At 42.2% G+C, this 12,567-nt stretch overlaps 4 protein-coding genes across 4 annotated transcripts in view; 3 read left to right on the top strand and 1 right to left on the bottom strand.

The window, feature by feature from the left end:
* Positions 1 to 12,567, top strand: part of LOC134815236 (phosphatidylinositol-3-phosphatase SAC1-like) — a 61,055-nt gene that overhangs the window by 44,032 nt on the left and 4,456 nt on the right. The window lies entirely within an intron of this gene.
* On the top strand, positions 1,296 to 4,166 carry LOC134815472 (neutral endopeptidase-like). Its single transcript, XM_063824007.1, has 2 exons — positions 1,296 to 1,367; positions 2,355 to 4,166. The coding sequence occupies exons 1-2, from the start codon at positions 1,296 to 1,298 to the stop codon at positions 4,164 to 4,166; spliced, it is 1,884 nt and encodes a 627-aa protein (XP_063680077.1).
* LOC134815237 (ADP-ribosylation factor GTPase-activating protein 1-like) lies at positions 3,521 to 7,106 on the top strand. Its single transcript, XM_063823751.1, has one exon. It carries the CDS (start codon positions 4,858 to 4,860, stop codon positions 6,355 to 6,357), a length of 1,500 nt encoding a protein of 499 aa, XP_063679821.1. The 5' UTR covers positions 3,521 to 4,857; the 3' UTR covers positions 6,358 to 7,106.
* On the bottom strand, positions 7,808 to 11,463 carry LOC134815471 (uncharacterized). Its single transcript, XM_063824005.1, has 4 exons — positions 11,455 to 11,463; positions 10,987 to 11,267; positions 8,883 to 10,819; positions 7,808 to 7,953 (listed from the first exon to the last, which is right to left on the bottom strand). Exons 1-4 carry the CDS (start codon positions 11,461 to 11,463, stop codon positions 7,808 to 7,810), a joined length of 2,373 nt encoding a protein of 790 aa, XP_063680075.1.

Raw genomic sequence — 12,567 nt, 5'->3', positions numbered from 1 at the left:
AATCAAATAATCAGATTTTACAATCTAACTCAGCGCGCGGCTCTTGTAGTGCATACGTCACTTCTTTTTTATTGGTGGTTGGCGTGCACGTGATCTTTTGCGCGGCTCTAATTGGTTCTGAACGATCACGTGAATGCTAGTCCAATGAGCATTCGCACTTTTTTAGGGCGATGAAAGTCGTAATTCACTCAGCCCGAATAAAGATTTGGCGGAATGCAGATAATGACAGGCTGAGCGCCGCCCAGTAACGCGAATTGTAAGCACCCTGTCACCCGATCTTAAGGTGACGTACGACACTTCGTTTAACAAACTAATTAAAACGTTTTTTGTTTCCCGCTAGGCTCATTGGACCAGGTGAGCTTGCATGCTTGTGAATGTGATTGTAAGTACAGCTGTACTGTAGTTTATACCTAATTACCCCGGCCTACTGCAGAAACTGCAAAGTGCGGGAAATTTTGGGAACCAATATATGGTTGCCAAAATCGATGGAGGGTTGGCGGCTAGATCAAAGCTCAACGGCTTTGGATTAGGGGTGGACGATAAAATAAACTTGCTCAGATTTTAAAATTTTTTTGTAACACTGTTTTCTAGAGACTGTGAGAATTTTCACAATACCAAATTTGTCATACCTTTTTGGAAAGATCAGTGAGTTTCGCCTCACTAGCTGGGTGCAATTTGCTCTATCCAGAGCCCTTGCGCTTGCAGTAGCGCGCGCCCACTCACTTCTTGACGTACTTGTGAAACAAGCGCGCCCGAAGTGGCGCGAAAGCACATGGTTAGGTAATGGGAAAAGCGGTAGAAAAGCGATCATAAGCGCCTATAAGCGCTTTTAAATCCTGACTCTGCCGGTGCACCCCAGGTTGCACAGAAAAGCACTTATAAGCGGGCACTCTGATTTCTAGTTCCGACCAGGTTAAGGGGAATTGAGAAATCGCTTATAAGCGCTTATTAATTCCAGGCACTCCCCCGTTCCGACCAGGTTAGGGGCAGCATTGAAAAAAAGCTTATAAGCGCTTTATAATTCTTGCCAACCAGGCCTTGGGTGATGGGAAAAGCGGTAGAAAAGCAATCATAAGCGCCTATAAGCGCTTTTAAATCCTGACTCTGCCGGTGCACCCCAGGTTGCTCAAAAAAGCACATGCAAGTGGGCACTCTCCAGTTCCGACCAGGTTGAAGAGAATTGAGAAATCGTTTATAAGCGCTTTTTAATTCCGGGCACACCCCCGTTCCAAACAGGTTAGGGGCAGCATTGAAAAAACGCTTATAAGCGCTTTATAATTCTTGCCAACCAGGCCATGGGTGATAGAAAAAGCGGTAGAAAAGCGATCATAATGCTTTTTAATCCTGACTCTGCCGGTGCACCCCAGGTTGCTCAGAAAAGCACTTATAAGCGGGCACTCTGATTTCCAGTTCCGACCAGGTTAGGGGCAGCATTTAAAAAGCGCTTTTTTATTCCGGGCACTCCCCCGTTCCGACCAGGTAAGGGGCAGCATTGAAAAACGCTTATAAGCGCTTTATAATTCTTGCCAACCCATGCCATGGGTGATAGGAAAAGTGGTAGAAAAGCGATCATAAGCGCCTATAAGCGCTTTTAAATCCTGACTCTGCCGGTGCACCCCAGGTTGCTCAGAAAAGCACATGAAAGTTCCAACCAGGTTAAGGGGAATTGGGAAATCGCTTATAAGCGCTTTTAAATTCCGGGCACTACCCCGTTCCGACCAGGCTAGGGGCAGCATCGAAAAAGCGCTTATAAGCGCTTTTTAATTCCTGCTCACCTGGTCATGGATGATAGGAAAAGCGGTAAAAGCGGTGAAATAGCGATGAATTAGCCGTTATAAGCGATTTCTAAAAAAACGCTTATAATCGATTATAAGCGGTTATAAGATGTAATATAGCGTTTTCCTGACTCAATTTTAAAAGCGCTTATAAGCGCTTTATTTGCGCTTTACAAACAGCTAAATTGCACCCCAATTATAAGCGCTTATAATCGCTTATAAATGGTTCAAAAAAGCGCCTACGAATCGCTTATCCGGCCAACCGCTTATCCACCCGTTTTTGGCGCTAATCCTACTGGAAAACCGCTTTCAAATCGCTCAGCGACGCTAGTAAGCGCTTAAAAGCGCTTATAAGCGCTTTTAAATTCAAAAAAGCGCTTTTTTGAATTATGACACCAATTATAGTCGATTATAAGCGATTTTTTTTGAACCGTTTATAATCGTAAAAAAAGCGATTGTAAACGGTTTTTTTTTTAAAAAGCGCCGAAAAAGCGCTCAATAAGCGATTATCGGCGACGATCATAAAATATCGTTTATGGAAACTTGCCGAATTATTGTTTGTAATGATGTATTTTTCAGGCTAACGAGAATCAACTAAGACAAATCCTAGATGACAAGAGCGACGAGTCCGATGAATGGGGCTGTGTTCAAACACTCTGGGAACAAGGACAAGACGAAGCTAATTTAAACGCAACGAAATTCAGTGACGTTCTGGAACGTCATTTGGATGTAATCATTTGGATGAATTCAACGGAAGACCTGGTAGACGTGATCCTAGAGTTATCTCAGAGCGGAGTTAACGTTCCTTTAGACTTCTCCCCGTCGCCAGATCTCAAGGACTCAGACAACATGATTCTGGAAGTGGACAGATCCGGCTTAGGGCTCCAGGACCGGGACGTCTACTTTGATGAGAACATGGCGGATAAACGTGAGGCTTACAAGAAGTATTTAGTGACCCTGACCGACCATATCAAGACAGAAATAAAACCCGATTATCTGGGAGATACCAACGAGGTTTACAAGTTAGAAGAGAGTTTGGCTGAGAGTTGCATGCAGAAGGTTGACCGACGTGAGCCCTACAAAGTGTACAACCCTTACACCATGGCCCAGCTAACGGAGCTATGTCCAAATGTGAACTGGCCCAAATGTTCATTTGCTTTAGGAGTGAATCCACGAGTGAATACACGTCCTGAACAGTATGTGTGCGTGGTCGAGGTGGAGTTCATGAAGAAGTTTAATACTCTTCTGGAAGAAGTTTCACTAGACGTCTGGAAACACTACCTTGCTATCAGACTCATATCTTCCATGGCTAAATATCTTGATGACGTAACCGCACAAATAAGGTTTGATTTTTACGGAAAAGTAATGGCAGGTCAGCAAGAGCAGAAACCAAGATGGAAGAGAGTCTACCACACTGTCAATAGTCTGATAGGTCAAATTGTTGGCAAAAAGTACGTCGATAAGCACTTTCCCAGTGACAGTAAAGCTCAAGTGTTGGATATGATTGAGAGGATGATGAGAGTACTGGAGACCAGGATCAAGAATCTCCCGTGGATGGAGGGTGAAACTAAAGAGAAGGCATTGAAAAAGTTAGGAACATTTGTGGTTAAGATTGGATACCCCGACAAGTGGGAAGATCACAGCACTTTGAACCTGGGAGCAAAGCATTTCTGTGAGAACATCATCATCTGCCAAATGTGGCACACCAATAAGGAGATGGCTAAATGTTACAAACCAGTGGATAAAACTGAGTGGCACATGACCCCGCAAACCGTAAATGCTTACTACAACCCCACTCAGAACGAAATTGTATTTCCAGCAGGAATCATCCAGCCCCCCATGTACAACAAAGATGCTGCTGTTGCTTCAAACTTCGGTGGTATTGGAGCTGTTATCTGTCATGAGATAACTCATGGTTTCGATGATAAAGGAGCAAAGTTTGATCACGCGGGAAACTTGGCACAATGGTGGACTGAGGAAGACGAGAAGAAGTTCAACGAGTGCTCTGAAAAACTCAAGGTTCATTTTGATGAGTACCAAATTTATGGCATGAACGTAAAGGGAGATCTCTGTTTGGGTGAAAACATTGCAGATTTGGGAGGACTGAGCATATCTCTTGAAGCTCTTGCTGGCATGATGGAAGAAGAGAACCGTTCTGAAGAGGAGAAGAGAGAAGAAATGAAGAAGGTTTTCTACGCATGGGCTGTTATCTGGAGGAATAATATCAAAGAAGAGGAAGCAAAGAGAAGAATCATCATGGATCCCCACAGCCCGGGACATCTTAGAGTGAACGGTATAGTAAAGAATGTGGCTCAGTTTTATGATTTGTTTGATGTTAGTTCCGAAGATCCAATGTTCCTTGAGGATGCTAAGAGATCTAAGATTTGGTAAAATTTACGTTTAGTGCAATTCAGGGAAAATATCTAATTTTGGAATTAAAGGTTCAATTATAAAAATTGAATTACGTTTAAACTTCAGATATATTATTAATATATAAATGTGTAGTCCTAATTTGAAATGCGTGTTCTTTCAAGGATCCCGTTTTTTATAAACTACATTTTTAGTTGTGGTATAATATGATGTGCTGTGCACTTATTGGTTGTTTCTTGTTACTGCATCAGTTTATATTTAGGTAGCTTTCATTAAGTTAAAGTTGTTATTAATAGGACGTGTTTCTTAGAATTTCGTGTTATATTAGCGACCAGAGAAATGCCATTGTTGGACGTGAGGACTCCTCAAACTACATTAAATTAAGTCCTTCTGTAACGTCCTGAAGAAATATAGTTACGAAAACAAAATTTACTAAACATTTTAAAACATTATAATATTGTATATTATGCAAGTTTTGTATGTATTATACCAATTGTAACCCTTCATTGACCCTTCATCAATGACGTTATCAAAATTGTATTTCTTCTTTAAAATAAATCATTAAAATTTCATGATTATAATTTTGATTTTTTTAATGTTTCTTCGCAAAATGCATCAACATTCACAAAGTAATTGTATAGATCTTATGATATTGTTTAACAACCTATTTATCCCAGATTTAGGCCCAATGAAATTATAGTAGTGCACCATCATGGCCAGTCCACGCTCGAGGCGGCTCTTGGGAGAGCTCCGACCCCGAGACTCCAACAACCTATGTTTCGAGTGCAACACCAGGAACCCTCAGTGGGCTAGTGTGTCCCTCGCCATCTTCATCTGCTTGGAATGTTCTGGAAAACATCGAAGTGTTGGAGTTCACCTGTCTTTCGTGAGATCTCTCACTATGGACAAGTGGAAGGACACCGAGCTGGCCAAAATGAAAGTTGGTGGGAATGATAAAGCTAGAAAGTTTTTAGAGTCCCAACCTGGCTGGAGCTCAACCATGCCTATTACTCAGAAATACAACACTCCAGCCGCAGAGCTGTGGCGGGACAAGGTGAAGTGCGAGAGCGAGGGGCGACCCTGGGATCCCTCAACAGCCAAAGTTTCCTCGTCTTCATCTTCAATGTATCGTGCCAAAGAAAACAGATCTTCTCCAGCTCTACTTCAAGGTCACGACGAACCATCCACTAAATCAAATCTAAGTGCGAGAGACACATCATCCAACCACTCGTACTCATCAAACAGCTACAACAACATCAGTAACCAGTCATCCTACAATGGAGGTGGTAACAGCGGAGGAGGAGGTTACAACAACAGCAGCTCCGGCGGCTTCCAGAGTGGGAACAACAGCTCCGAGGTGTACACGTACGGAGGGAACACTCAACTACAGGCACGTGATCAGTTCCTAGCTAACAAGATGGAGCAGAACCAGGGCCGAGCTGATAATCTTCCTCCTTCCCAGGGAGGCAAGTATGTAGGATTCGGCAGCACACCTGCCCCACAGCCCCAAGCTAACAATGAGTATATTGATACTTTGTCATACTGGGGCTCTGCGCTGGCTACCGGCGCGTCATCTCTAGCACGTGCTGCAGGTTCCAAAGCATTGGAAGTGAACGAAAACTACATCAAACCCACTGCAGCTAAAGTTGTTGACCCCGCATTCCAGTCGAACATGAAGGCGTCCCTAAGCAACATGTCCACTAAAGCCGCTCAGTTGGGTTCTCAAGGAGCCACCCTTATTGCCAGTTACTCTGAGAAAGGCTGGAATAGTGTGAACGATAAGTACAACAAGGGTTACGGCTACGGTAACAGCGTGGGTAGCAACAACAGTTACAGTAACTCCAGTACTGGGTTTGGGAACACAGGTGGAGGGGATGGAGGAGGAGGTGGAGGGGGTGGAGGAGGAGGAAGTTACCAGAATAACGCTATGGGCGACCCCACCAGTCTCTCCTCCAACATGGGAAACATGTCCGTCAGTGACCCTTACTCCTCCAGCAACTCCTACAGCGCTAGTAGCAACTCTCAATACAGCTCCGGGGTGACCAACAGGGGCCCCGCAAACCAGGACATCTTCGGGCTGGATCCCAACTCCAAGAAACAGGAAGCACCAGGAGATCTGGACGAGTGGCTGAACGACGGGTGGGACGAGGATTGGAAAGCGGAGAGCAAGCCGAGGAGTCGGAGGAAGAAGACAGGTGGTAAAGGGGACTAGTGTTTGTGTAGTGGTGTTACTGATACTTGTGTGGTGATGAGAGGGGACTCTCCGGGAATTAATTTGGGGACTGGAACTCGTCGTCTTCTTGCATGGTTATTCTAGCGCATGCTCTTTTCTCTGAGGTGGTACTTTTGTTCGTGTGACGTCACGTGACGTGTGTGATTTAGATAGCTGGTCCTTTCGATGTCTTGATTTTTATTAATGGGGTAAATTAGAGAATCGATATCTACGACTTGATTAAATTTGTAATGAATTAAATAATACTAAATTGTCTCTAGCGAACTATACTATGTCAAAATTGTTTTCAAAAATTATCGATCTTTAGCTTTTGCTATGGATTATCTTTATTTCCGTTTAAATATAATATAATGCGCTTTTTAAAATAACTGTCCTGTCTTTGATGGAATGTTTTGACCTAACAAGTTTTCTTTAAATTATTGAATGATTTCATTAGTTGTTGCAGTTATTAATTGTTTTGCCCATCAAAGTACATACAGTATACACCTTTAGGCAAACAATGCAAATTAGGTGAATCTATTTTAATTAAACGATCAATAGTTCTGATTTGAGAGCTCAGAGTTTATAGATGTTGGAGAGGGAATGCTTGTCGAATATTTAATATCCACCATTCAAACTTAACGCACTGTAAAATTCCCACGTGACTCAGGTCGTGTAAATCCGATGTATTATAGCCCAATACATAATGCTGTGAACGTTTGTGATATTGATTATTTTCAACCTGCTAATCCTTGTTTTATTGAATGTTTCCAGTGTTCTATCCGGTTTCAAAATCGTCAGTTTCCAGAAAACTTTATCCTCCAAATCTATCATATTCTGTCCACAAGATATTTCATCTTATCAATATTTGTACTTTACGACATTTTATAATGCCATGATATAATATTATAATGTATGATATTGGTACATATTACGTTGATGTGCATAATATTATTGTGTAACCTTATAAGTGGTCATAAGATAAGATTTCAGAGCAACGCCCTCGAATGAGATTGTAAAATATCGGTTTAAGTAAAATGCCCAGTATGTCACAGTTTTAGTTCATAATGTTTGTTCTGTACATCACGAACGATATCACTCAAATGGCTACTCAGCCAAATACTGTATTTACTCTTAACCATATCCTGCTGATTTAACTGCTAATGCAAATTAGCTAATTGTTTATCATAAATTAGAGTGTTTACTGTCTGTGTCATCCGCTATCTATATCATGTTTACATACCACACATTGTTTATACACATTACACATGTTAGCAGTGTCTGTGATAATATTTCCTCTTTTTTTTTCTCTAGGAAATTAATGGCTCTGTGATGATCTGCTCTGGTACTTAATGTATTAAATACATCTGCTTTGCGTGTATATACCTGTAACTAGTGTTTAGTAAGAAAGAACAATACCAATTCTGGACCATACGTTGTTTGACGTGACCTACCTATGTGACCTATGTTGAGTTTCGTCAAGACTTGACGGGGCCATCACATCTTCTGACCACCCCATAGCGAAGTAGAGTCTCGCTCGTTGCGCCAGCACAGCAGAGAGTTCGTATTTGGAGGAGTATATCCCCTGATCGGCGGCTTATCAGGGAGAGACAACATGAACTTTGTGAGCTTATCTTTGAAGTGCTCTAGATCTTGAATGACATTCAGATGGTAGGGGATTGCATTCCACAATTTAGGTCCCTGAACTGCAAATGAGTTGTCAAACAAGGTGAGGTTTGCTGTTGAACTGGTTCTACGTTTTGATGGAATTACTGCAAGGTTTCCAAGCCTTGGGCGTGAAACAAATAGAACGTTCAGATCATTGCTGGTCTTTCCGTGGAGGATTTTCCACATATGGAGAATGATGAATCGCTCCCGCCTTCGTTGAAGAGACATCAGAGATAGATAGACCAGGCGATCCCAGTAGTGGAGATCGCGCATTCCTGATATTCTGGCGGTGAATGCTTTCTGTACACTCTCCAGTTCTTGGATATCGCTGATTTTTGAGGGATGCCATAATGGACAGCAATATTCAATCAGACTTCGAACCATTGATTTGTATAGCGTCAGCATGATGGAGTGAGATCGTGTGTGAAATACACTGAGAACCCATGATGCTTTTTGGCGAGCTTTATCTGCAATGGCTCGTATGTGAGGGGACCAAGAGAGATCACTTGACACTATGACGCCTAAATCCCTGAGCTGATGTATTGGCTCAAGTATAGTGTCTTTGGAAACTGAGTATTGATAGTGTTCAACCACAAATGGAAGTTCAGATAGTACATATTGGTGGTTGAATTTATGACACATGTACTCAAATTTGTCTTTGTGAAGGGCCATATTATTTCTTTCAGACCAGTCAATGACATTTTGCAGATCTTCTTGGAGGAGCTTGACGTCATGCTCCGATTTGATAGCAATGGATATGCGAGTGTCATCAGCAAAACATCGAATTATAGAGTGCATGATACAATGTTCGATATCATTGATAAAAATCAAGAAAAGGATCGGCCCCAAAACCGTACCTTGTGGAACTCCGCTGATTATCAGTGCAAGGATGGACAGATGACCGTCAACAACAACTGCTTGTTTCCGGTCTGAGAGGAAAGATTCTATCCACTTTATGATTTTAGGATGGATTCCATAGAGTTGGAGCTTTCTCAGTAGGAGTTTGTGATCGACTTTATCGAAAGCCTTGGCATAGTCGAGGTATATTGAATCAAAATCTGAATTGTTGCTCAGAGAATCCAAAACGTCATCAAAATGGTGGAGAAGTTGAGTAAGGCAACTCCGGCCAGATCTAAATCCGTGCTGCTTACTACAGATGAGGTTATTGATCTCCAAATAGTTTACCAGCTTTTTTCTTATCACCCTCTCGTATACTTTAACCACATGAGAGGTGAGTGATATAGGTCGGTAGTTAGCTGGTTTGGCTCGACTATCCTTCTTGTGGAGAGGAAATACGTGTGAGAACTTATAGAAACTAGGGACCTCCCCAGTAACTAAAGAGCGGGACCAGATGATGTGCATTGGTTCTGCTAGGGCTTTCTTGCAGTTCTTGAGAAGGGTGACTGGAATTTCGTCAGGACCTGATGCAGCATTAGGTTTGATGTCTTCAATGGCCTTAATGATGTCGTCCACGGAGAAATTCAGCATATCGTCAGTAAAAGGATGCTTGATTGGAGGGGGACTGAAAGAAGCAGAGTCGATCCGAGTTTTCGAAGGATCACTGAATACTGATAAGAACTGATTCTGCAAGAGGTTGGCAATATCTTTTGGATTTGATTTGATGGCACCGTTTCCATCATAAAGCATGCTGATGTTGCTTTTCTTCTTCGAAAATTTCTTAGCGTAACTATAGAAATACTTGGGATTTTCTTTTACCTTGCTTACGGCTTGCTGTTCACGGTACAGGAGATCCTGGTTGATGGCATCACGAATATCCATATGAGCGAGAGCAAGTTTCCGGTTCAAAGATTCAATCTGTGTGGGAGGGCTATGGGGATTAATTTTTGCAGCCTCTAGCTGGGTTTGAAGCTTTCGTTTTCTGCGAGAGGGGATGCGCACAGATGAGCGAGTTTGGGTTTTGGGAGGGATCTTCTTCGGACAGCCAATCTGGCAGATTTGTAGAGTAATAAGAGTGAATAGCTCTGGAAAATCCTCTTTGTCGCAAAGGTTGATGAGTTGAGCCCAGTCAACAGATGAGAGCATGTCATTGATCGATGAAAAATCTGCTTTATTAAAGTCTAAGCTTCTAAACGAAGAATCAATGAAATCCGGAGGATCTGAATGAGTAGGAGAACAAGGATTGTAAGACAAAAATATCTCTACACGTCTGTGATCTGATAGTGGAGTGTCCGAAATAGAGACGTGAGAAACTAGATCCTCTGAGTTTGAAATGTACAGATCTAATACATTTCTGAGTCGGGTGGGTTCCAGCACATGTTGAGTACATAGATTCTCAGACATGAAGTCAAGTAAAAGAGCTGCACTGTAAGTTGAACATGAGGAACCACCGGGTAAGATAGAATTAGTGGACCAGCCAATGAGGGGAATATTAAAGTCTCCAAGAAGTGATAGCCGGTATTCGCCATCGCCACTGGCAATGTACTGGTCAATGAAGTCCAAACATGATTTAAAACTGGGAACTGGACACTCGGGCGGGCGATATAGAACACAAATGATTGACTTTTCAGATTCGCTGGTACACATCAAAGCCTGACAGTATCTATCATCATATGTCTGGACGTTAGTTATGGGGAGTTCATCATGTGTATAAAGTAAAACTCCACCTCCAACCCTAGCTTCTCTATCACTTCTGAACAGAGAGTAACCCGGAATTTCAAGTTGAGCATCCTCAATGTAAGACTTAAGCCATGTCTCTGTTAAGGCGATTAATGGAACGGTGTGGTTCTTGGCTTGTTCCTTTCTTAATTCGTCTTCAAGGTAAGAGGCTTTCCATCTGGAGGTGCTATGGGCGCTAGGGTTAAATGATTGAATGTTTAGCAGCCAGATGCTAGAATGTTCGACCAGTTCGCTTGGGGAGGAGGAAAACGACTCTGCGGTTGGAACTGGGGAACAGGATGTTGGAACATGATGTTCTGGCTTGGAGGACCGTGAGGGACGAACTGCCTGATGATGTGCTGGTTGGCACTGGGGAAGAGCGAGGCAATTCTGTTCTCCTGAGTCACAATACTGGATTTTATGTTTTCGATCTCTTTCTGAAAAGTGGTCTGGAAGTTCGTCAGAAGGGATCGAATCTCTAAAAAATCCTTGTTCTCATGCTGGGGTGTTGACTTAGTATGAGACTGAGAAGAAGAGCGCGTCCTTTTATTGTTGTTATTCTCTTTATTTTTCTGATCATTGGAAGCTCTGTTATCAGAGATGTCTCTTCTGTAGGAATCACGCTCCTTGGGTTTGTGTCGTTTAGTACCAACAGTGTGAACTAATAAGCATTCCTCATCGTAACAAGACTTATCAGACAAGGATGTTGGACAGTGTTGGGGATGAAAAAATTTGCATTTATCACCACGCCTACAGCCAAACTTTCTGTGGGTACTATTTTTAATGAACTTAGAGCAGCGTGGAGGGTGGAACATTTTGCATGCTGATTGATCATTACTTGGCGTTTTACCACTGACACCGTGTGGGCATTTTCCAAGTTTTAGCAAGCTACAGATCTCATCAAGCCGTAAATTGGGCAGCTGCGATTTATCGTCATTTACTGAATGTTGTTCATCTTCCTGTGATTTGACGATTGAAAGCTTTTTCTGAAGCTCATCTTGATCAAGGGAGACATGTTGTTTTTTCTGGTTCTGGGAAGATGGAGTGTTTGCACCAGATTGCTGTTTAGAGGCCAATTTACTAGGGGCCTTGGATTTCGCCTTTGACTGATTTGGTAAGTTGGTTTCATAACATGCTTTGCAAAGCCAAACAGAAGTAGCTGAAGACACACGTGGTTCAAAAGAATCACAATCATGGCAGCCTTGCAAACAAAGAAAGCAACATGCGGCAGGTTTTGTAACAGAATCAAACTGAGTCGAGTATTCGATATCACAATCCGGACAGATGGCAGGGTACAGTGACTGAATCTCGAGTATGATTCTCTTGGCAAGTGAAGGCTTATTTGAAAATATACGGTTGCCTTTAGGCTCCTCGGTTTTGATGTTGAGAAAAAGAGCACAAGCGTTCAATGTAGCTAACTGAAAACGGGGCCCACCGAGTACAGTCTGATTATCGGACACATCTTTAGACGAGTCAAAAGCAGTCAGGAGTGTTTTGGAGAGTGGATCTGCTTTACTCAAAAGATTACCAATAATAAGCCGTATCTTTTCATCGAAATTTGGAATGACAGTTGACATAGTTTACAGATTCCGTGTACTTGTATTGTGTATAGTGTGTAAAAAACCGTCGAACAATTACACGCACACAGTGATGAGCCAGTCTTATCTCAAATAGAAATATTAGATAAGAGAGCTATGCAAATGTAAACGTATTCAAAAGTGTATAACAGATAACGTCGGTATGTATAATGCAGTATAGGTCGATCTTGTGAGTTAGTAAAATGGTTGTATAAATAGTTCACGGACGTGTTTTCATGATATTAGTAGTATCTTTCGTTGGCGTGATTTCTCTGTACGTGTTTCAGTGACGTTGTCTGCTCATTTTTATATTCTATTTAGCAGTAATATTGTAAACACACACCGGTTG

Source organism: Bolinopsis microptera, chromosome 5, assembly GCF_026151205.1.
Source record: "Bolinopsis microptera isolate Bmic1 chromosome 5, MBARI_Bmic_1.0, whole genome shotgun sequence".
In the NCBI taxonomy this organism is placed as follows: Eukaryota; Metazoa; Ctenophora; class Tentaculata; order Lobata; family Bolinopsidae; genus Bolinopsis; species Bolinopsis microptera.
The sequence above is the reverse complement of the archived record's forward strand: the minus strand, read 5'-3'. Positions and strand labels throughout refer to the sequence as shown.

Excerpts from the sequence above, each read along its gene's own strand:
- LOC134815472 (XM_063824007.1), top strand. The coding sequence starts at position 1,296 with ATGGGTGATAGAAAAAGCGGTAGAAAAGCGATCATAATGCTTTTTAAT. Across the intron at positions 1,368-2,354 it reads ACTCTGCCGGTGCACCCCAG|GCTAACGAGAATCAACTAAG; the intron begins GTTGCTCAGAAA and ends TGTATTTTTCAG.
- LOC134815237 (XM_063823751.1), top strand. The coding sequence starts at position 4,858 with ATGGCCAGTCCACGCTCGAGGCGGCTCTTGGGAGAGCTCCGACCCCGA.
- LOC134815471 (XM_063824005.1), bottom strand. Across the intron at positions 10,820-10,986 it reads AACCAGCACATCATCAGGCA|ATGGAAAGCCTCTTACCTTG; the intron begins GTTCGTCCCTCA and ends TAGCACCTCCAG. Across the intron at positions 7,954-8,882 it reads AATCAGCGGAGTTCCACAAG|CCGCCGATCAGGGGATATAC; the intron begins GTACGGTTTTGG and ends CTCCCTGATAAG.